Consider the following 22,820-nt stretch of genomic DNA (forward strand, 5'->3'; position numbering starts at 1 on the left):
AATTTAATTCTACATACGAATATGAAAACCGTTTTTCCTTATCTCTAATGGTTTTCAATATAAGTGCAAAAAAATGGTTTAATTATTTCCCCCATCATTTTCTTGATAAAATATAAAAATGGAAAATTTGGCTTTTTTATTACCGAATATTGAAGAACATGTGATTCTACACACTTTATCTTAATAAATTTTTGTTGTAAAATGAACCGTTTCGATAATAATCACTATGACAAAATCAGATTTTGTCGACGGTTTTGACCGGAAAATTTTTTAAGAAAAGAGTTCGACCCTGTTGTTCAGCTGGTAATAATTTCATTAAAAAAAGTTCGACCCTGTCTTTCAGCACAAAATATTTTTGTTGAACGTGTTGAGCGCCATCTGTCGACTGAAATTATTAATATCAAGAGAATATTTGACAGCACACTGAAAAATAGTGAGAAAAATGGTCATCTTTAGCGTGTATTTTAAGGCATTTCCTAAGGGTTTACTGAATTGGGAAAGTATACATCTTATAGAGGAACTCTTTAACTATCATTTGACTGTAAGATTGTCCAAATTCATTTACTAGTTTCAGAAATACAGGGCGTTTTCCACCACGTGTTTTTATGAAAATTTGACCAAATACCAATTTTTAAAGGACGTTTTAGGGCACTTTGCATGAGTTTATGGGAAAGAAAATGTATATATAATGTAGAGAATTTCTTTAGCTATCATATAACAATCAGATTGTTTTAATTCCTCCTTTGGTTTCAGAGATATACGACGTTTTCCACAACAATGTTTAGAAAATATAAAAAATATCAATATTTAAGAGGAAATTAGGGCACTTCTCATGGATTTCAAGGATTAAAATGGTACTAGTCTTGTAGAGAAACTTTTTAGCTACCATATGACAATAAGAATATTAAAATTGATCGATTAGTTCCAGAGATATTAGGTGTTTTCTATACTGCTTTCAAAAATTTTCAAGAACAAGCAATTTTTGTTGGGAATTTTAGGGCTGTTTCTAGCGGTTGTAAGGGTTGAGAAGATACATATCTTATAGACAAACTTTTCAGCTATCATCTGCTAAAAAGACGGTTTAAATTGCTCCATTGGATCCAGAGATATGAAGTGTTTTCCCTAGAAACTTTCTGAAATAGACAAAAATGTATTGAGGAGCTATTGAGTAAACATAGTTATTACTTAATTTCAATTTCACTTTATTTATACATTATATAAAAATAACAACGAACAAATTTTAACATGATAGTATAAAAACGCACAATTTCTTGCAAACTATTGTCTACACTGATTTAGCTTGAAATGCCCTGGCCTTGATTCAATTTATCTTGAGACATTCACTTCTTCAGTGCTTTCACAGCTTTCTGTGCTGCATCATCTAAATGATCCGCAGAAATAATCGGAAGACCTGAATCTTTAATAATCCTCTTGGCTTCATCAACATTAGTGCCCTCAAGTCGAACAACCAAAGGCATATTCAACTTGATTGATTTACAAGCGCCTACAATACCGTTGGCGATTGTGGCGCAGTTCACAATTCCACCAAAGACATTCACAAGAATAGCTTGAACCTTTTTGTCATTAGTCAAAATCTCAAAGGCTTTCTTGACTTGATCTTCTTTCACACTGCCACCAACATCGAGGAAATTAGCTGGATCACCTCCATATAGCTTGATGATGTCCATAGTAGCCATTGCAAGCCCAGCACCATTCACAAGACATCCAATATTTCCAGTCATTCCAATATAGTTCAAGTTATATTTGCTTGCTTCCACCTCTCGTGGATCACTCTCGGAATCATCTTCCATGGCAAAAATGTCTTTTTGGCGGAATTGCGCATTGTCATCAAAGTTCAACTTGGCATCAACAGATATAACTTTGCCATCATCAGTCTCCACCAATGGATTGATCTCGATCTGTGTGGCATCTACTTTGCAGAACAACTGCCACAATTGTTTGATTTCATGAGCTGCTTTTGATTTTAAACCACCTTTGAACTCTAGAAACTCAGCTAGTTCATTAGCCATATTGTCTGTGATGCCTTGATGAATGTCAATGGGGATTGTTTTAATCAAATGTGGAGTTTTCTCAGCCACACCTTCAATATCCATTCCTCCTGCTGGTGATGCAATGATAACTGGTCCATTCTTTTGTCTATCCATCAATATACAAACATATGTTTCTCTCATAATATTGACAGATTCAGCAATCATTATCTTTTTCACCTCGATGCCATCCTTGGGTGTTTGTTTTGTGATCAAGCGATGTCCTAACATCTTATTAACAATGTCTTTGATTTCTTCTCTCTTCTCAGTGATTTTAACACCACCTTTGTATCCATTTGAAAAGTGGCCTTTTCCTCTGCCACCAGCCAAGATCTGAGCTTTGATTACATATTCCTTCACATCTAAAAATAAACATTATTTATGTTATTATCATTTATAACTTATGCAATCATGCCAATATTTATAATGATGAAACAACTTACTGAACTTCTCTAGTTCCTTATCACTGGTCATATCAACCATGCAAAAGTCCTGGACTGCAACACCATTCTTCCTCAGTAAATGTTTGCTTTGATATTCAAGAAGATTTAAATATCTGACAGGTACCTATGAAAAATCTTTAATCAATTCAACTTCCTCGATCAATATTCATAACTTTTCTACATACCTTTGCAATTCCACTGACTTTCTGCAATTTGTGGAATGAATTAAACAATGAAGACATTTTTGTGCTAATTTGGCTTAGATGTTAACGTAAAAAATGGTTGAGCGTGTGCCAAAGTCCAACTTCAAACTAATCACTGGCCGTGGTGATCAATTTAAGGAATGGAACCAAAACGATTGAGCGAAGCGTGCGATAACATGAATGGAACCGGCGCATATGTCGAACAACCTCCAACTGATTGTGTTGTGAAAACTAGTTTGGAGATGGCAATAGTTGTATCAAAATAGAATTATTTATGAACCAATTTAAATGTTTATTCAAGTAAATAACAAAGATATACATCAGGCTTGTTACAGATTAAAAACCCATGTGAAGATGCCGTTCGGTTTCCTTGGATCTCCTCTTTAACAAAACAATACAGATTGTTAGCAGACCCAAAAGAGCAACGACAAGACCAACTAGTGTGTACATAGCATGGCGGAATCCTGCAGCTGGATCTACAACAATTTTACCATTAACAAAATGTCCCCCAATTATTCGTCCTCACATTAAATTAAGTAATCTTACCAGGACTTAAATACAGCTCCCTTGGATTGTCATTAGAGTTAAAATTTGGATTCGAAAGCTTTGGTAACAACTGTGTCCAGAAGGACACTCTTTTTGCTCGTGTTAAAGTATTATCCAAAGATTGTACATCAATCCGTTCAATGTAAAAGTCACTTGGTGCGTATTTCTTCCAAGATTTCACATTATTATTCGGTGAAGGATTTCCAAAAATAACAAAATTCGCAATCAACTGTTTAAATCTCTTACTATATCTGAGCTCATTATTATTAAACCTTCTCCTTGCCAGTTGATTCAACAAAAACGGCCCAAACAACAAAATCAAATCAGAAGTAATCAATGAATCAGCGTTGGTATTATTAATTTGCAGCCCAAAATCATCAATGTCATAAACATAAATCGGTTGCAAATACGTCCTTAGTAAATAATTCACTTGTAAATAATGCGGGGCTTCAAGTTTAGTCTCAAATTCAAATGCTTTCAATTGGTCAAGAAGAGATCTGACATTTCGTTGATTATCATAGATATATTGCCATTTAATCAACTCAATAATCTCTTCTTTGTTGTTAATATCCAGTTGATATTTACGCATGATTTCTTGGATCTTTGACTGCTCAAAAAACTGTTGGAGTTGTATGGTACCTTGCTGAGCTATTTGCTCCCATTGTAAAAATTGTGGGTCTGTAATAACCTTGGAGATACCAGTTAGAATTGGTAGTTGTAACATGGTACCTTCTTGGAAAGCTATCAAAGGTTCTTTTGGGAGATAACGATCTGATTCTGGAAGGAAAGTATCTATAACTGGGTTGAATCCATCAGGAGCATTTCCACTCTGTCAAAAATAAAAAAATAAAAACAAAATTTTGATAATTATAAAAAAAACTTACTTCGATATATTCTTCATAAGCTTTTAATATCTCCACAGTACGTTTACTGCGTAGACATTGCATCATACTCTTAGAATAATCACTGTAACATCCCAAAAGTGATATGATTTTCTCCGAAGACTTAAATTGATTTGTAGGTAGATGCCAAGGTGATAAGAGACTCCCACTAGCCATAATCACACGATGAAACAACCCTAGAGCCAAAATAACACAAAAATTATCAATCAACATAACTTAAGTCACTTATAACCTGATGTCCTTGGGGATGTCATATGATACGCCACACTCGCAGCCCCTGCACCATGTCCAAACAATGTAACCCGGTCCGAATCACCTCCAAAGTGTTTAGCATTCTCCCTCACCCAAATCATAGCAAAATACTGATCAATCAAACCATAATTCCCACGTAAATCATTGGTACCTATACTAAGAAACCCGAAAACATTGGTACGGTAATTAACCGTCACAGTAACCACATTCTCCATTGCAAGATCCTGCCCAGGGATACGTATGGAATTAACCCTTGCAAATTCAACTCCTTCGAAAACAATCACCACAGGTGCCAGGCCATAACGACCAGCATTCTCAGGTGCCCAAACGTTTAAATACAAACAGTCTTCATCACTAACAGTTTGAGCATTTAGAATTGGTAGTTGGGGACATGGCGGAGCTTGGTTCAAAGCATGCAGGGTTCCATTCCAGCCATGATGGCGTTGTGGTGGAGAAAAACGTAGGGTACCCACTGGGGGAGCAGCGTAAGGTATACCAAAGTATGCGTCTGCTATAGCTCCCGAATCACTATATACTTTAGTCTTAAATAATTAAATAAATATTAATTATTTAGAGATTTATAAAGAATTGAGTTTAGTTAGGCTTACACCAATCAATGTCCCTTGCGGAAGTCGCACAGTCGGTCTCCGATTCTGATACTGAGCAAACACATCAACACTGCATCCCGTGAAGACAATCAGAAACCAGCAGCACAAGATGGCAAACAAGCGAAACATGTTGTTGTTGTCCAGCGCTCGGAGTGCACTGTTGCGCCAACACAACTAAACGGCATCGCATTATGCGTGCAGATGGAATTGGATGAAATATAGAAAATTCGTATATGCGGCCGTGTGATGCTTCCGGTGCGCATTGTCTCGCATCCGGTCATCTTGATGCGGTGTTTACCAACTGTCGCTGGCTCTGTCGCGATTATTTAACTAAATAGAAAATAACACGGCGGATTTGCGGCGCTATTCGCACGTTATCTTTGTAATCATCTAACGTTTTTCAGTTTTTCAACGATTTACAATTCTAATAGAAATAAATTTCACTTTTTTATTTATTTTGTTGTAAAGTATATTATATTTTATTTGATGTGTGTGGTAATTTTTGTTTGGCATTGAAAATTAAGTACGAATAAAAATCGCAGCCATTTATGGCGCGATCGGAGAGCTGATCGCGTATAAGGTAAAATTTTAATTCTTAATCTAGGCCAGACATATGTGCGCATGGTGCACTTATTGCAATATGCTCGATTGGTCAATTAAAAATGCCAATTGTGATAAAAATATCAAACAAATAACATTTTTGACAGTGTTGCCAGTGTTTCTATCATCAAAATACATTGAAACTGATCTAATAACATCGATACAATTACAATTGAATCATTTGTGATTCATTTTGGTATTTTGGCTGCTTGCCTATGACCAACATATTATATTGAGTCATTACAAAAAATTCAATCAAATTTTTAGGTTATATGTGTTCTCAATGCATTGGGTGCAACACTGAGTAGCTCTCAAGTGGGGTTATGGTAAGGTGTGTGAACTTGTGTCTCGAACTTCGCTCGAATTACACGCTATAAGAATCCGAAAAGATCTGCGCTCACGGACAGTGCGGGTCTATTATTAGCAAGCGCACGGTCGTGCACAAATCTCAGCTTCGAGAGAAAATCAGTTTTCACGACGTGCGCCGATCGCATGCACGCATATTATTTTAAAAAACAAACAATTCATATTACAAATTATAGTTATACATAAAAATCAGTGCAATATAAACTTATTATTAATTATATTTAAAAAATCATCAACTACAACGCAAAAACTTTAAAAAACTTTAAAAAATATGAAAGAATTGTGTTTAAGTATTGTTTTCTTATAATTTAGTGAAGTTTCCTGCATATTTTGGATAAGTGTCACTGTCACCTGTGATTGCAGCGTGAAACATCAAGAAGCTCAAAGAGCTTCGAAGGTATTTTAATGATTAGAACACGGCGGCACATGCCGCATATTTATAGACGTGTAACGCATAACATTTGCTTGGTTAAGTGCGTACCATACATACTCAAACATAGATTTTCTTCAAAAACTATATAAACAACAATTGTTTCCCACACCTAAACACATATATTATTAAAATAAGTGAATCCAAACCTTTTGAAACAATTTTTGGCACCGTGATGTTTATTTTTAAGCCGTGACCAGTCATTTATCAAAAAAGGTGTCAGATTTGATCTCAATTTTCGCGTCTTTGAAATCAAGTCCAATATTTTATTGGCGATAATGCAAACGGATTATGTTATGAAATTCAACCACAACATCCTGATAAAATTAAAACACGTATGAATCATTGTAATTGTAGTGGGGTATAATTATTCCCCTTCTTGGCTTAAGTTAAGTTAAGTTAAGTTAAGTTGACTTAAGGTTGTTTTACATAAGTATTGAATGTCTTTTTCAGTCGACTTACAATGTTTTAGTGAAGTGGTTGCCAATGAATTCCAAGTGAATAATTAATGTTCTGTCAATGATCAATACAGTGGCTTAAATCGTAAAAAAATTGGATACGTTTCAAGTCAGGTATAAATTTAGATCAATTAGGATACATACGGATTTAAATTAAATTCGAATTAAGTTCAAGTGTATATAAGTCAGTGTTAATTTGGTTGCCTATACTTCTCCTATACTTATATTCAAGTTACTGTATTAAAGTAAAGTAAAAACTTTAAAAGTTGCAAAACTAGTTGCTATCACACTTACCATTAACATTATTGAATTGAATCGAATGGTTACTGATAAGATTATTGATAAGCATATTGATTTAAGTTAAACAAACTATATGACTACATGATTTCAGGCAGTAATGTAATGATTTATTGATTTAGAGGCCGAAGCAAAATATTTGAGGATCCACATCGCTAGCGAGCTAAGCGAAAATGAGCGGCGTGGAGGGACAACTCGCGGGTCGCGACTCGGAATGCTTCGACGCCGGCGATTGTTACAACGAGGCCGCGGACGAGAGCGAAATGGTGTCGACGGAGCGCGATCTTGCCGAAGACGCGCAATGGAAGCGCATCCAGCAGAATACGTTCACGCGATGGGCGAACGAACGCCTCAAAGTCTGCGAGAAACATATCGGTAACTTGGAGACGGACCTCGCCGACGGTCTTCGTCTTATCGCCCTCATCGAAGTGCTTGCTGGTCGCCGCCTTCCTAAACACAACAAGCGGCCTTCCTTCCGCTCACAAAAGTTGGAGAACGTATCCGTCGCGTTGAAATTCCTCCAGGAGGACGAAGGGATTAAAATTATCAATATCGGTAAGTAATTTTACTTAAAATTTTAATTTTTAATTTGTCATAAAATTTAACATTAAATTTGTTGTTGTTGTTAAAACGCGTTTAACACCACAACCAAAGTGGTCAAAACACAGCCGCATGAGTTAAAAGTGAGGAGTCCGATCCTAACCAGTTTTTGTAATCTTTATCTCGCCGGCCGGCATTCCGCATTCATATATTACATCATCGGCTTCGGTCGCGCAGCATCTCTAAGAGAGAGATTCCTCCAAACCGCGCCTAGGTCGCGCCTTGGAAGGTCGACCAGAAGCGAATCTTGACTTGCATGCGCAGCAGGGACCTTTCGGGTCCCAGACAACATAAAAACAAACGTGATCTCATCACCCACAAACACAAATAAAATCATTCCGTCATATTTATTCAGACTTATCACTATCAGGATTTGGTTGATCAATGTTTACAAAACGGCACATGAATCAATGTCTTTTCAACGGCGGCATTTCCATGTAGAGTCATATCTATTTATTAGTAAATAACTTTTAAGTGTTTTGTAAGTCATCTTAGTAAGCAGAAAACGGAGTCAGCAAAAGAGTCGATTACATCACGCGCGAGTATTTTATGCATTTGTGACTTAAGTCAGAATGCAAGGTTTCACGTTTATTTTTTTTATTTTAATTTTTGCCCACGAAGCAAATGTTAATTTCATTATTTTTTTTATCTAATCACCTCAACAAATACTGTTACAAAAAATATACTTCCTTTGTTCACCACAGAGTCTATTAACATTTTTTATCACTATTTATATTAGCATGACCTAAGTAATGTATTAAAATATTTATTCTGGAATGTAACACTCTGCAATCGTGCAAGAATTGACACACAATTCGTCATGAAGTAACCGTGAATCACCAATTGATGAATCAAAGATTGTGATTACGTGAAAAATAGCGTAGGTGTCACTGATAGTCACCATTGTTACCGAAAACAACGCAAATAAAAATCATTCATTAATATTCATTGAAATAATGCCTATAAATAGAATCTGGTACAATTTTCTCTCTCCGCAGTGTTGTAATTGTTATGTTAATTAATGCTAATCAACACTAATTGTGGCGGTTTGTGCTCGAATCCCGCCAAACCGTAAATGGTAACAAATGGTAACCACTAGCTGGTGATACACTGAAACGTTATCGCTTCCAATTTGTTTTCTGTTTTTTGTTTCGTACGTGTTTTACCATAGTTAGCCGTAAACACAAATTTGGTACATGTGTAATGCGTGTTTTCGAACGTGTTTCGGAGCATGTTTTTATTTTTACTCGTGTTCACCGTTTTGGAATGATGTCTCATCCATTCTCCACGAACTGCTAACAATAAAATTAATGATTTATCACTGTAATATTAATTTCTACATCTACATCTTGAGGTGTAAATTATAGGTATTATATTATTGACAGTTATTGTATATTTAAAATATATATTTTTATTCTTTTGGTAAACTTATCGCGTATATAGTTGTTAGGCCCATAAATGGCGTAAATGGATGTGGTTGAGGTTAAGGTGATACTGAGAACTTATGGTGCTTTATTTATTTTGGATTAAGTGTTTTACATGTACACGTACTGAGAGCAGTTAACGATGATGACCTTGTAATACTTTTCGCAGCGAAAAACGTACGCTGATGAACTTGGGAATAATTTTACTTTCAATTTTTTTTTTTCGGAGTTGATTTTCACTTTCTCAGTAATATTACACCGGATAAACATTAAATATTCATAATTGTTATAAAATTGTATCAAATTACAAGAATTTTAATTGAACTTGAATCATGAACTTAACTCCCACTTGATTTTTGATATTTCACTACTATTCATGGCTTCAAATTCATGGTAATGAACTCGTAAATCACTTATATCCATTACCGCACCTCCATTGCACTCGTAAACTACTCGTACTCAAATCCGAGCACTCTTAGCTCAAGTGTTGACTTAAGTGCGTTTGCCTACACGATAATGCGATAAATGTTACTACGTTACTAAAATATGTGTTAATAATATGCCGTCAAGACCCATTTGTAATTTGTAATTTGAAATCTAAGTTCATTGACGTGGTGATTCAGATTCCAGTCACATCGTCGATTGCAAACTGAAGTTAATCTTGGGTTTGATATGGACGCTTATCCTGCACTACTCTATTTCCATCCCACTCTGGGAGGGCGAGGAGGAAATGACCAATGGTGGTTCGGGACCGACTCCCAAACAACGTTTGATGAACTGGATACAATCGAAAGTACCAGGGTTGCCTGTTTCCAACTTTACCACCGATTGGAACAATGGCAAAGCTGTTGGTGCGTTGGTTGATGCTGTCGCACCAGGTCTATGCCCAGATTGGGAGGTAATTATTTTTTTTGTTAAAAAATATTATAAATTATAATTTGAATAAATTTTAGGATTGGGATCCAAAAGATTCTGTACAAAACGCTTCTGAAGCCATGGGTCTGGCTGACGATTGGCTCAATGTCCCACAATTGATCAAACCTGAAGAGATTGTTAATCCCAACGTTGATGAGCAGAGTATGATGACTTATCTCTCGCAATATCCGAATGCCAAGTTAAGAAGTGGTGCTCCTCTACGTGCCAAAGCTAATCCTTCCAGGTAGGTTCACATGGTTAAAATATACCAAAAATTATCCAGATGGTCTTTTATGACATTCTGGATTTTTTTTTTCATTTTTGACACAAAAACTTATTCGGTACTTATTGAATTCCTTTCTGTTCTGCAATCTGCATTCAGTAACCCTTCGTCTCGGTAAGTCACCACAGCGCGAATGACGTATGATGACGCTTTCTCAGATGCTAATACCTTCACTTCTTTCACAGTTTCAAACGTTTTTTCCATTGGATTTATTTTGATCACCGTTTTTATCAAGTTTTTCTTTTTTGATTATCGATGGTCGTGGTGTGGCAAACAATAGCACTGCATGTTTAGAACAGCTTTACCCTCTGTTAAAACCAATACTAATAAAGGGTGATTTTCTATTAGGGTACGAGTTTATGGTCCTGGTGTGGAACCAACTGGTCCAGTGGTTGGAGCACCTGCAAACTTCACCGTGGATACCTTCTCGGCTGGCCGTGGAGAGGTTGATGTGAAAGTGGAAAATCCAAAGGGAGCTTTGGAACCTGTTGATGTGAGGTTCAACAACGATCGGAATCTGACGTATTCTGTTGCCTACACGCCTAAAATTGAGGGTAACCATAAGGTGCAAGTATTGTACACTGGTAGGGAAGTCCCAAAGAGTCCTTTTACTGTGAAAGTTGAAGGACATGCTGGGGATGCTTCTAAAGTCAAAGCTTCTGGACCAGGGTTACAAACTGATGGTGTGTTTGTAGAAAAAGGGACATATTTTGATATTTATACAAAAGGTTCGTAAAAATACCTTTTTCTGATGTTTTTACCTTAAATTTTTATGTTTTTTTTTTGTATTACATAGATGCAGGTAATGGGGTACCTGAAGTTATAATCTTAGACCCAGCCGGTAAAAACGACACGGTGCCAGTGAAACTGCGCCAAACCGCTCCAGACACCTGGCGATGCGAGTACCTCTCGCCGATCACGGGTCTACATTCCGTAAACGTATTCTTCGCCGGTAGAAGCATTCCAAATAGTCCCTTCGGTGTGCGTGTATCCCCACTGGCGGATTCTAAAAAGGTCAAAGCCAGTGGTCGTGGTTTACAAGCACAAGGTGTTCGCGTCAAAGACGCTGCCGATTTTAAAATATGCACCGAAGGGGCAGGCGAAGGTCAAGTAGAAGTCCAGATCATTGGTCCCGGTGGTGTTTCCGTCCCTTGTAAACTCCAAAAAGTCGATGGATACAACTACACTGCCGTCTACAATCCCACAAAAGAAGGTCGTCACGTAGTGATGATTTCCTTCGCTGGTCAAGAGATCCATCGTTCTCCTTTTGAAGTAAACGTTGGACCCTATAAGGAAACCATGATCCGCGCATATGGACCTGGGTTACAAGGCGGTGTCGTAGATTATCCTGCTCTCTTCGTAGTAGAAACCAATGGTGAGACTGGTGCGTTGGGTTTCAGTATCCAAGGACCTTCTCAAGCAAAAATAGAATGTGTTGACAATGGCGATGGGTCAGCTGATGTTAGGTATTATCCAACAGTAGTGGGGGAATATGCAGTGCATATTTTGTGTGACAATGAAGACATTCCAAAGAGCCCTTACATGGCGCAGATACTCCCCAACACAGATTACTATCCGGATAAGGTGGAGGTCTATGGACCTGGTGTGGAAGCAGTGGGTTTAGCAAAGAATGCCCCTGCTAAGTTCACCGTAGATACCAGAAAAGCAGGGAAAGCTCCTTTGGATGTGCAAGTGACAGATGCAAACAGTAATAGTATTCCGGTTAATTTGACTCAGAAACCAGATGGGACTGTTGATGGTGTGTATACCCCGAACTCAGGTGGTAAACATACAGTACAAGTGAATTATGGAGGTGTTGCTACCAAGAAGTCCCCGCATAGGGTCAACGTATCAGAACCATTGAATATCCGTGTGTTTGGACCTGGGTTAGAAGATGGCGTCAAGGCTAAGACACCTGCTTATTTCAACATTGACGCAAGGTACCATTTTTTTTTTAATTTTAAATTTTTTATGTTAATTTATCAATATTTAGGGATGCTGGTGTTGGTAACATGGAAGTTTTGCTCAAAAACGAAGAAACCAACCAATTAACCCCCATCATGCTCACCGACAACCAAGATGGTACCTACTCCGTAGAATACGCCGCAGCTGAACCTGGACTTCACACCATGACTCTAAACTACAACGGTTTGAAGGTACCTACCACCCCAGTCAAATTCCGCGTGGTACCATCAAACAGTGTCGACGTGACCAAGATCAAAGTCGACGGACTTGAACCAAGTAAGTGTCTATCCTCATATCACATCACATTTCACCTCTATCAACCTTCAGATGTCTATTGTCTTCATGTTTCTTCACGAGTAGTTTTCGAATGTTTTATCATCTATAGCCGCCCCCGTCAACAGTTTGCAACAATTTAGGGTCATCACCCAGGATGCGGGTAAAGCCGAGATGGCTATTTCCATCACCACGCCATCGGGTAGTAAAATCCGTGCGCATGTCATACCCACACATGAAGGGTACCTCGTTAACTTCACACCCACACAACTAGGAGAATATTTACTTGGTATTTCCTTTGGTGGAGAACCCATCTCCCAGAGACCTTATAGAATCACATGCCTCACCGGGAGTGATCCAATGAAAGTCAAAGCGACTGGTCCTGGGTTAAGTCGAGGTGTGGTGAATAAACCTGCTGAGTTTATGATAGATACACGAGGTGCAGGTCAAGGTGGTCTGGGTGTGACAGTTGAAGGTCCATGTGAAGCTGCAATTAATTGTCGAGATAATGGTGATGGTACCTGCTCTGTGGCATACCTTCCCACGGAGATTGGCGATTATGGGATTAATATCACCTTCAATGAGGCACACATTCCCGGCAGTCCTTTTCAGGCCATTATTTTACCAGATGTGGATATTAATCGGATACGAGTCACTGGGTTTGGAGTGCAGTTACATGGTAAACTGATGTGACGCATTGCAACCAGATTTTTGGCATTTTATACACTTTTTTGTTTCATAACCATTTTTTTGCCATGTTGTTTCGTATACTAAACGCATTTATTTGTTAAGTGTTTTATTGAATTACTATTTAAATAATTCATCAAATATTACTTAGTAATCTTAAAATTTTTTCTCAAAGGTGTCTTTGTCAGTTCCCCTACGGATTTCTTGGTCGACACACGTGCCATACAGAAAACAAGTGATGATGGTAAAATTACCTGCACGATTACAAACCCTTCAGGTGCCCAGACAGAAAATTTAGTCACACCTCTACAAGATGGTACCTATAAGGTCAGCTACACTCCATTTGAAGAAGGTACCCATACCATTGACATCTTCTATGATAACATGCCTGTACCTGGATCTCCTTTCGTGGTCAATGTACGTCGTGGATGTGATGCGAAAAAGGTCCGCGCCTTTGGTCCTGGTCTTAGTAAGGGTATCGTAGATAACCCTAGTACCTTCACTGTAGAAACAAAAGGTGCTGGTGTTGGAAGTCTGGGTGTAGCTATTGAAGGACCTTCCGAGGCCAAAATGAACTGTTATGATAACCATGATGGTTCATGCTCTGTGAAATACATCCCTACTGAAGCTGGGGAGTATGATGTGACCATCAAATTCGCTGATCAACACATCCCGGGTAGTCCATTCAAAGCCATTGTAGAATACGACAGTGAAGCTAAACTGGTCAAGGCATTCGGACCTGGTCTAGAGGCTAACAAATGTCGTGCGAGTGTCCCTACAGAATTCAAAATCGATGCCTCCAAGTGCCAGAAAGCTCCCATCGATGTAAAAATCTTATCCGATATGGGTCCACTCCCCATTAAACCAGAAGTCTTTGATAACAAAGATGGTACTTATACTGTAAGCTACGTACCACCAGCTGAAGGTGCCAAGTTACAAGCGCAGGTTACTTATAACGGTCAGGATATCCCACATTCTCCATTCAATATGAAGGTGAGACCTTATTGTGAACCGGAAAAGTTGAAAGTGGCTATTCCTGAAAAAGGTGTACCTGCATCACTACCTGCTACAATTAAAATAGATACGAATGAAGCGGGTTATGGTAATTTAGAAGTGACCATGAAAGGTCCCGACGGGGCTGTGAGACCTGTTGAGATTAGAGACAATGGGGATGGTACATATAATGCTACTTTCGTACCAGATGACTTCGGGAGGTATAAATTTGATGTTAAATATGGCGGGAAGAATGTTCCTGGTGCGCCGTTTAATGTCCATGCGTACGCCATTGGAAATGTAAGTATTTTATGAGAAAAATCAACAAAGTAAAAATCTAAAATTTTTAAATTTTGTGATAAAGGCTGAGAAGTGTAAGATAACTGAAGGTGCAGAACGGGCATTAAACAGTGGAGAAGATTACTGCATCACGGTGAATACAGAGAATGCAGGTATAGGTGCTGTGACCTGCAGGATACGATCCAACAAAGGAAGGTTAGTTAAAAATTAAAAGTAATAATAGATTCTGAATTTTAATGGGTAAATATTTGGTTGCGAAAATAGTGATCTGGATATAAATATTGTGGACAACGATGATGGTACCTTCAGCATCTTTTACAACATAGAAGACGATGGGGATTATACCATCAACATCAAATTTGGTGGTCAACAGGTTCCAGGAGGATTATATACCTGCACAGTAAGTGTTTTTATTCATTTTTGAGACATAAAAATTTTTACTTTAAACATGGGCAGTCTAGGCAGTGATTAAAGTACTTTAGTCACGGGTCGAGCTAGTGCCTGTGCATTTGTCCACGAGGCAACACAAAATAGCTTAAGCATCACATGGCTAAACGTTGTTAAACACTCGATTTATTAAACGCTCGTTATGGTCGCTCTTAATCATTCCCGTGACAAAAACTCCCGTTTAGGCACTTGACATTTAATATACTGTTTAAAACGAAAAAGAAAAACGAGGAAAAAATGTCGTGTAGTAATTTTAAGCTTTAAATTCTTTAAATTTTTACGAGTATAAAATTTCAAAAGCTGTTTCCTGACACGACGTTGCCTAGTTGTTGACGGAAACACTTCGTATATCAATGTCACTCTACATTTAACACCTATCACCAAAACATAGAATGTAGTGCGTTGCGCATAAACCGTTTAAACGCAAACGCAAGACACTAATTGAAACGTTACAGACGGTTTCATACCACTAACATTTCATTTCAAACATGGAAACTCTTGCAGTTCATCCACCTCAAACCCAAAGATAATATTTTCATCAAAATCTAAATTTAAATCAAAAATTTTGACCCAAATATTCACCACACCCGCTATTATATTATTTTCTATTTATAATTGTTTGATTTTTGATATTCGCAAAAATCTGATACGAAAATTCGGTCAAACATGTTATGTGTTTATATATCTGACATGGGAATCTATCGTTGTGACTCGTGACGAGTCCCGCAAAAGCGCAGCATCCGGCTACTTATATTTAGCCACACATTTTAATACCATGCCCGAAATTTATCATACGGCCGTATATGTGTCACGCTCGGCGTAAACAACCCGCGGGATAATAACGCGATGCGTATCATAACCCGAGCAAAGTGTTTCTTGGCAACACAACGAATTATATATTCCGCAGAGACACGATCCGCTCAAAACACTTGCATACTGAAAATTTCACATTTGATCACATTGACTGCTAAAATTACATCTGTACGACTAATTAAAATGTATTTTAATTACCGCGACAATGTATAACATGCATACACGAGCGTTGATTGTCTTAATGTTCGTGAAATATGTTTTCGCGCGGTGCAATTTGGACGGCGACCAAAAATGGCACGCGAAACGACCGGATAATTCATGATCCGAACTCTTAATAGAAGCATTACGATCTAAAACGTTTAATAGGTGTCAGAAATATTATTTTGGTAGGTAGGTAAATCATTTTTTTTTTCAAAAAAATTTTTTTTTAAATTTTGATTTCATCGCAATTGTAGAAACACTAAATACAAGTATGTGTGACTAAAGTTTTTATTGCGGCGCAATAAAAAAATCGGTCATTTCCCTCATGACTTCCTGATGGTTCTAATATTAGTCACGATCGAAAATACATGCGGGCGATTTTTCTTATTATTTTTTTTCTTCGCAGTTTATATTTTGATAACAGCGCACATGTTTTCTATTAATTTATTGCGGCGACAGCAAAAACGCAAAAATTCGGTCAAATTTTTCGCGTTCCGGAAAGAAAAACGCGCTAAAAATATCAAAATTCGCGAATAATCGAGATTTATTATCACTTCACGTTGTATTATCAAAAAACCCACGAATTTCCATATTTTTAGAACATTTTATAGAATATTTTATTACAATATTATGTTTGTAATTATTTTGGCATTATTTGACATCACAGGAGCAGCACACGCGTCGTAAAAGTTAATTTTGAGTTTCGTGCTTTGGTTTTTATTACCGCGTGCGGCATCAAAGCAATACTACATGTGGTTAGTATCACTTGACGTTATAGATTTGTTACATACGCAAACGATGCTTCCACTTGCTCAAATGTTTTAGACATTTGCTAATATTTCGTAATTTTACAGCAAAATTTAAACATGGTTGACAGTTTGACGAGTTAACTCTTAACCTGTGGAGATATTCTAACCATCATTAATCTTATGTTAGAATAATTGGCATTCTCTTGAAGATTTCACGCATATTACCAGCATGTTTGTACAATTTGTGATTTTATGATGTCTTGATAGTATTTCGGGCAGCGTTCCTCCTACTCCCCACGTATTTTCGGGACGTTGTGGACGGGGAACGGCAACGCCCCCGAATAATTCCAAAAAATGTGTCTCCTTTTGATATGTAACTCGGTTTCGGTTTAATTATAAATGTTATTTATACATTTTCTCCGGACACAAATAGCACGCGTTTTAAATCCTGCAAAATGCGACATAAAATGATTTTTTGATGATTTTTGTAAAATTTTACACACAGAGAGAAATTAGAATTACATGATATTTAAAGATGTGTAGTTGGGTAGTAGTGGAATTTTTTCTGCTCCTGTTGCTCGGCTGGTGGGTTATAGTAGTGGTTTCGGGAACCGGGCACCCACTTACGCTAGCCGGCCGGCAGAAAGGCGTGTCTTTCGAGCGCTTTTCTAGCGGGTATCAAACTTTTCGATTGTCTTTCAGTGCCTCGCACGCAGCTACGCCGAGATATTATAAGCATTTACTAGGTACGTCTCAAAAAGTTACTTAATCACTCAACACTACAAACAATCATTAAATAAACAATCAATTGTGTATTTATCCATAAAAAACCGAGTGTGATTTGATTATTTTTGAGCTAAAAAAATTAAAATTTTCAAAAATTTTGTGTGTTGCTGATTATCGCGGTGAATAATTCGGTTTGGACATCACTCGCATTTCATCTTAATTACGCGTAACCAATGATCGTTAGCGCCGAGTTTTTACGTTGCTTTTCCGCACGGTTGTACACGAAATTAATGCCTAATTAATGGCGACGTTTAATTGGAGCGTCGCGATGTTGCACCTGTTGGTACATAATTCAACCGCCTCTTCATCACATGCTATTTTCGTTGTGGGCGCACGTGATGCAAGACACGATTTTTCACGTTCGCATTGTGACTAAGTGGATGAACGCCCCCGAGGCTCGAAAATAACACTTTTGCTTGTTGTTGTTATTTAGGCGATTAAGACCGAAAAGGAGACAATCACCCAGTACGATTCCATTCGTCAAACGACCAGTAGTACCTCCACCAGCCACCAGGCGACCACAAAGAAAGCATATCGGGCTTTACATCTCGATAATATTCCATTGCCGACTACAGGGGGCGTTGTTGTCGGTAAGTACTTTCCCTAACCTCACTTTTAAACTATTTTTATGTATTGTTACGTGAATAATTCACTCGCCAAGATTTATTTCTATTGTTACACACAAAGTAACAATTTTTAAAGTTACGCATAATCTAGTTTTTAACTTTTGGCAGAGTTGTTATTATTTCAGCGAGATTCAAAACAAGCAGTGTGAGAAAATGTGTATTGCATGAAAATTATGATCACTGCAGTCCGCAGCTTGTTTATACACGTCCTGCTACGTCTAACTTTAATGTACAAATTATTTATGTTAGTTTTAGAAGGTATTACGAGGTTTGCCTGTTTTTTCTGCGCAGGATTTTGTGCGTGCAACTAAAAATCCAACGAAATTTATTTCAGGCAAACAAATTTTATGTGTGTCTCAACACATTACTGATATTTCCTGGTTGGTGGAGTTGTTACTCTTTTTTTTGAGTATAAATGTAAAAATATCAAATGCGTACTCAGTGCGCGGTTCCAGGCGAACGCAAGAATCGGCAAGCGGGCGTAGCCGAATTTTTTCACGCCGTGCGGCGGCAAATACATGCGATGCTGATATTTTTAGGCGGCGCATATCAAATATTGGCCAGAGATATTCACGAATTCACGAAATATTATTGCTCTTTGAGCGATTGGGCAAGATGCAGCTGTCCCCCATCACGATTTTGATCATCTCGCTCACACGCGATATCCTCGGGAGGCGCGCATCATCGATTCCTCCAAAAATTTCACACGTACTCCGCAGTCTTGCACGCAAATTGCTTAAGCGCAGATCTCCGATATCTCAACCCACAAAAATCACATCTACTAAATTCTGGAGGTTGTTAAATGTTGAGTCAAAAAAGTTTCTGATTAAATTCGCGCAAATTTAGAGGATGTTTTCGTGGTTGAAGTTACCCGAACCTCCGCAGGCAACTTGGAACGACGTGTCTACTTATTACCTCGAAAATCTCAAGTGTTTTACGTATTCGGTGCTGGATCGTGAGGAGATCCCAGTTGTTTATCTCAACGTGCCCTCTACGCCTGTTAACGGTGTTGATTTTCCTTCATTAGTGTATCTGTCGCAATATTTTGTACAAACCCATAAAGGTACCTTTGGTTTTTATATTATTCCTACCATTATTACTTGGTATTACCTCCAAATTTGTTTTCTTTTATTCTATAGCGAATATCAAAATGCCGAGCGGAAATATTGACCTGCCCATCATAGAAGACAATAACGATGGCACCGTAAGCATCAAATATGACCCAAGGGAAGAAGGTCTCCATGAATTGGCCGTAAAGTACAATGGTGAACACGTCCAGGGTTCACCCTTCAAGTTCCATGTGGATTCCATCAGTTCTGGTTATGTAACCGCCTATGGTCCTGGTTTGACCCATGGAGTAACAGGTGAACCCACCAACTTTACCATTTCGACTAAGGGTGCAGGTGCTGGTGGTCTCTCCATGGCCGTTGAAGGTCCCAGCAAGGCTGAGATTTCCTGTCATGATAACAAAGATGGTACTGTTTCTGTATCGTACCTACCAACTGCTCCCGGCGAGTATAAAATTTCTGTCAGATTCGGTGAGAAACACATCAAGGGATCACCTTTTAATGCTAAGATCACTGGTGAAGGTAGAAAGAGGAACCAGATTTCTGTTGGGTCCTGCAGTGAAGTTTCTCTTCCGGGTAAGATCTCCGATGCGGATATCAGATCCCTGAATGCTTCTATTCAAGCCCCGAGTGGGTTGGAAGAACCCTGTTTCTTGAAGAGGTTACCAACAGGAAATATTGGTATTTCCTTCACTCCCAGAGAGATTGGTGAGCATGTGGTATCCGTGAAAAAGTTGGGTAAGCACATTACTAACTCACCATTCAAGATTACTGTCTGTGAAAGAGAAGTGGGTGATGCTAAGAAGGTCACTGTATCTGGTAATACTCTTAAAGAGGGTAAGACCCATGTGGATAACACTTTCACTGTGGATACCAGGAATGCTGGTTTCGGTGGTCTGTCGCTTTCAATTGAAGGACCCAGCAAAGCTGAGATTCAATGCGCTGATAAAGATGATGGAACACTTAATATTTCTTACAAACCCACTGAACCTGGTTACTACATTGTGAATCTTAAATTCGCTGATCACCACGTTGAAGGCTCGCCATTTACTGTGAAGGTCAGCGGTGAGGGTACCAATCGTCAAAGAGAAAAGATCCAACGTCAACGGGAAGCTGTTCCTATCACTGAAGTTGGCAGTCAATGCAAACTCACCTTCAAGATGACTGGTATCACCTCCTTTGACCTTAGCGCTCATGTTACCTCACCAGGAGGAGTTATTGAGGACGCTGTGGTTAAAGAGATCCAGGATGGTTTATATGCTGTTAACTTTGTCCCTAAGGAATTGGGAGTGCATACTGTTTCTGTCAAGTACAAGGACATCCATATTCCTGGTAGGTTAAAATTTTAAATTTGTTAAGTGTGAAGAAAATTAATTTTTTGGGTTGAATAGGCTCCCCCTTCCAATTTACTGTTGGTCCCTTGAAGGATCAAGGCTCCCACTTGGTCAAAGCCGGTGGTTCTGGTCTGGAACGTGGTGAACAAGGTGAACTCAATGAATTCAACGTATGGACCCGTGAAGCAGGTACCGGGCAACTGGCCATTTCAGTCGAGGGTCCCAGCAAAGCAGAAATCAACTTTACCGATCGTAAAGATGGTTCCTGTGATGTTTCCTACAAGGTTTCCGAACCAGGTACAGTAAAAAACGACCTGATGACTGTTTCCATAGATTTTACAAATTCCTAACATAAGTATCCTGTCCACCTAATAATTAAGATAAATACGACCCTCCTGCTTGCTAACAAGCATTCGTTTGACAAAATTTACTGAACACTTGGCGCGCGGTCAAAAACGATTTTTGCGAATTTCCGTTCATCAAACGCGCGCGATGTTAGTGTGTCAATGTGTCCCGCACCTCGAAATGCGACGTTAAATATAGTCGGAAAAACGCAAACGCGTGATTCATATCGACCATAACGCGTTGGAGTCGATCCGAGTGCAGTTATGTACAAAACCTGCCGCGACATTGCGCTCAGCAAAGAAATCCCATCAAGTATATCAACAGATATGAAGCTTACCTTCAACATCTTATTGATATTTTCCAGGCGAGTATCGTATTGGTATGAAGTTCAACGATAGACACATCCCGGACTCACCCTTCAAGGTGTACATCTCTCCAGCGGTGGGTGATGCTCACCTTTTGGAGGTGTTCCAATTCCCAGAGGGCGCTGTCCAGGCTGATAAACCATCTCAGTTCATGGTGCGCAAGAATGGAGCTAAGGGTGAACTCGATGCCAAGGTAAACCATCAAAAAATTAAAAAAAAACAAAAATTCAATTTTTTTCTTCGAAACCAGATCATTGGTCCATCTGGTCATGAAGAGGATTGTTTCATCCAGTTGATAGACATCGATGAATACTCCGTTCGTTTCATGCCACGTGAAAATGGCATTCATAAAATCCACGCTAAATTCAACGGTGTCCATATCCCATGCTCACCATTCAGTGTCCGCGTTGGTAAAGACACCGCAGACCCAGCCGCCGTCCATGCCGCAGGCGCAGGTCTTCAAAATATCAAAACCGGAGCCAAAACCGACTTTATTATTGACACCGTCAACGCCGGAGCTGGTACCCTGGCTGTGACCATTGATGGTCCCAGTAAGGTATCCATGGATTGCACTGAGGTTGATGATGGTTACAAGGTGCGCTATACCCCACTAGCCCCAGGAGATTACTACGTCAGTATTAAATACAATAACAACCATATTGTAGGATCTCCATTCAAGGTGACCAGCACAGGTAAGAATTACAGACCCCAATCTCCATAAATAAACACCCTGTATAACCAAATGTTTCTATTAAGGTGATTCCAATATGGTGGACGTAGGCACACAGGAAACCTCTTCAGTAGTGGTTGAAACAGTAGCAAAAGTGGGTCAAGCCCTGGACAAAGGTCCCAAACTCCCACAATTCAAGAGTGATGCTACAAAGGTGACCTCCAAGGGTATGGGTCTCAAGAAAGCCTACCTGGGTAAACAGAATCAGTTCACGGTTGCTGCCAACGACGCCGGATCCAACATTCTCTTCGTGGGTGTCCATGGACCAAAGGGCCCTTGCGAAGAAGTGTTTATCAAACACTCTGGGCGTAATCAATACAACGTCAACTATTTGGTCAGAGACAGGGGTGATTACATCGTGATTGTCAAGTGGGGCGATGACCACATCCCCGGGTCACCCTTCAAAGTGGAAGTATAATATAGTGTCTTTCTTTTTCATATACATATATTTATTTCATTTACTTGTCGTCTTAGATGTAATTTACGAGATAATACAATTTCTTTGACCCTTTACCCTTGTAACTCTTAGGTCAAAACAATTGACAATCGATAAGTTCTTTATCCACATCTTTAACCAGTTTGTTTTTTGAGTATAATCTATTCATTTGTAAATATTTTATTGGACAATATCTATATACGTTTAATTTTTATATTTGCTTGAGAATGATATTGTAATTATATTGCGGCTTATGATTATTATTATTACATATTGTAAAAGATTACTTTGCTGTTGTTGTTGCTTGGTTTATTTAATCACCTACACG

At 38.6% G+C, this 22,820-nt stretch overlaps 3 protein-coding genes and 1 long non-coding RNA gene across 9 annotated transcripts; 2 read left to right on the plus strand and 2 right to left on the minus strand.

Moving 5' to 3' along the window:
* The first annotated feature begins 372 nt into the window (after positions 1 to 372).
* LOC135797270 (uncharacterized) lies at positions 373 to 1,278 on the plus strand. Its single transcript, XR_010549509.1, has 2 exons — positions 373 to 854; positions 923 to 1,278. It is a non-coding gene; the product is annotated as an uncharacterized lncRNA (long non-coding RNA).
* On the minus strand, positions 1,179 to 2,880 carry ScsbetaG (Succinyl-coenzyme A synthetase beta subunit, GDP-forming). The gene is made up of 3 exons (XM_065309525.1): positions 2,677 to 2,880; positions 2,492 to 2,615; positions 1,179 to 2,410 (listed from the first exon to the last, which is right to left on the minus strand). The coding sequence occupies exons 1-3, from the start codon at positions 2,731 to 2,733 to the stop codon at positions 1,341 to 1,343; spliced, it is 1,251 nt and encodes a 416-aa protein (XP_065165597.1). The 5' UTR covers positions 2,734 to 2,880; the 3' UTR covers positions 1,179 to 1,340.
* An 82-nt stretch (positions 2,881 to 2,962) lies between these two features.
* On the minus strand, positions 2,963 to 6,174 carry LOC135797265 (pyrethroid hydrolase Ces2a). The gene is made up of 5 exons (XM_065309519.1): positions 5,003 to 6,174; positions 4,375 to 4,936; positions 4,125 to 4,318; positions 3,241 to 4,069; positions 2,963 to 3,170 (listed from the first exon to the last, which is right to left on the minus strand). Exons 1-5 carry the CDS (start codon positions 5,129 to 5,131, stop codon positions 3,031 to 3,033), a joined length of 1,854 nt encoding a protein of 617 aa, XP_065165591.1. The 5' UTR covers positions 5,132 to 6,174; the 3' UTR covers positions 2,963 to 3,030.
* A 59-nt stretch (positions 6,175 to 6,233) lies between these two features.
* On the plus strand, positions 6,234 to 22,778 carry cher (filamin protein cher). Of its 6 annotated transcripts, XM_065309513.1 has the most exons (18): positions 6,234 to 6,365; positions 7,276 to 7,708; positions 9,801 to 10,075; positions 10,131 to 10,336; positions 10,475 to 10,489; positions 10,724 to 11,103; positions 11,172 to 12,315; positions 12,369 to 12,616; positions 12,726 to 13,292; positions 13,476 to 14,593; positions 14,658 to 14,788; positions 14,858 to 14,993; positions 18,023 to 18,179; positions 19,355 to 20,614; positions 20,674 to 20,913; positions 21,326 to 21,519; positions 21,577 to 22,018; positions 22,083 to 22,778. In XM_065309513.1, exons 2-18 carry the CDS (start codon positions 7,327 to 7,329, stop codon positions 22,472 to 22,474), a joined length of 7,287 nt encoding a protein of 2,428 aa, XP_065165585.1. In that variant the 5' UTR covers positions 6,234 to 6,365; positions 7,276 to 7,326; the 3' UTR covers positions 22,475 to 22,778. The 6 variants fall into 6 exon arrangements, with proteins under 6 accessions (XP_065165585.1, XP_065165586.1, XP_065165587.1 ...); XM_065309514.1 differs by lacking the exon at positions 10,475 to 10,489; XM_065309515.1 differs by lacking the exon at positions 12,726 to 13,292 and having other exon boundaries at positions 6,238 to 6,365.
* Positions 22,779 to 22,820: the final 42 nt, after the last annotated feature.

The sequence above is a fragment of the Atheta coriaria genome, unplaced genomic scaffold (assembly GCF_025399875.1).
Source record: "Atheta coriaria isolate IRGN ID8LTWV9N9 unplaced genomic scaffold, Caltech_Dcor_3.1 hic_scaffold_8_pilon, whole genome shotgun sequence".
Classification (NCBI taxonomy): Eukaryota; Metazoa; Arthropoda; class Insecta; order Coleoptera; family Staphylinidae; genus Dalotia; species Dalotia coriaria.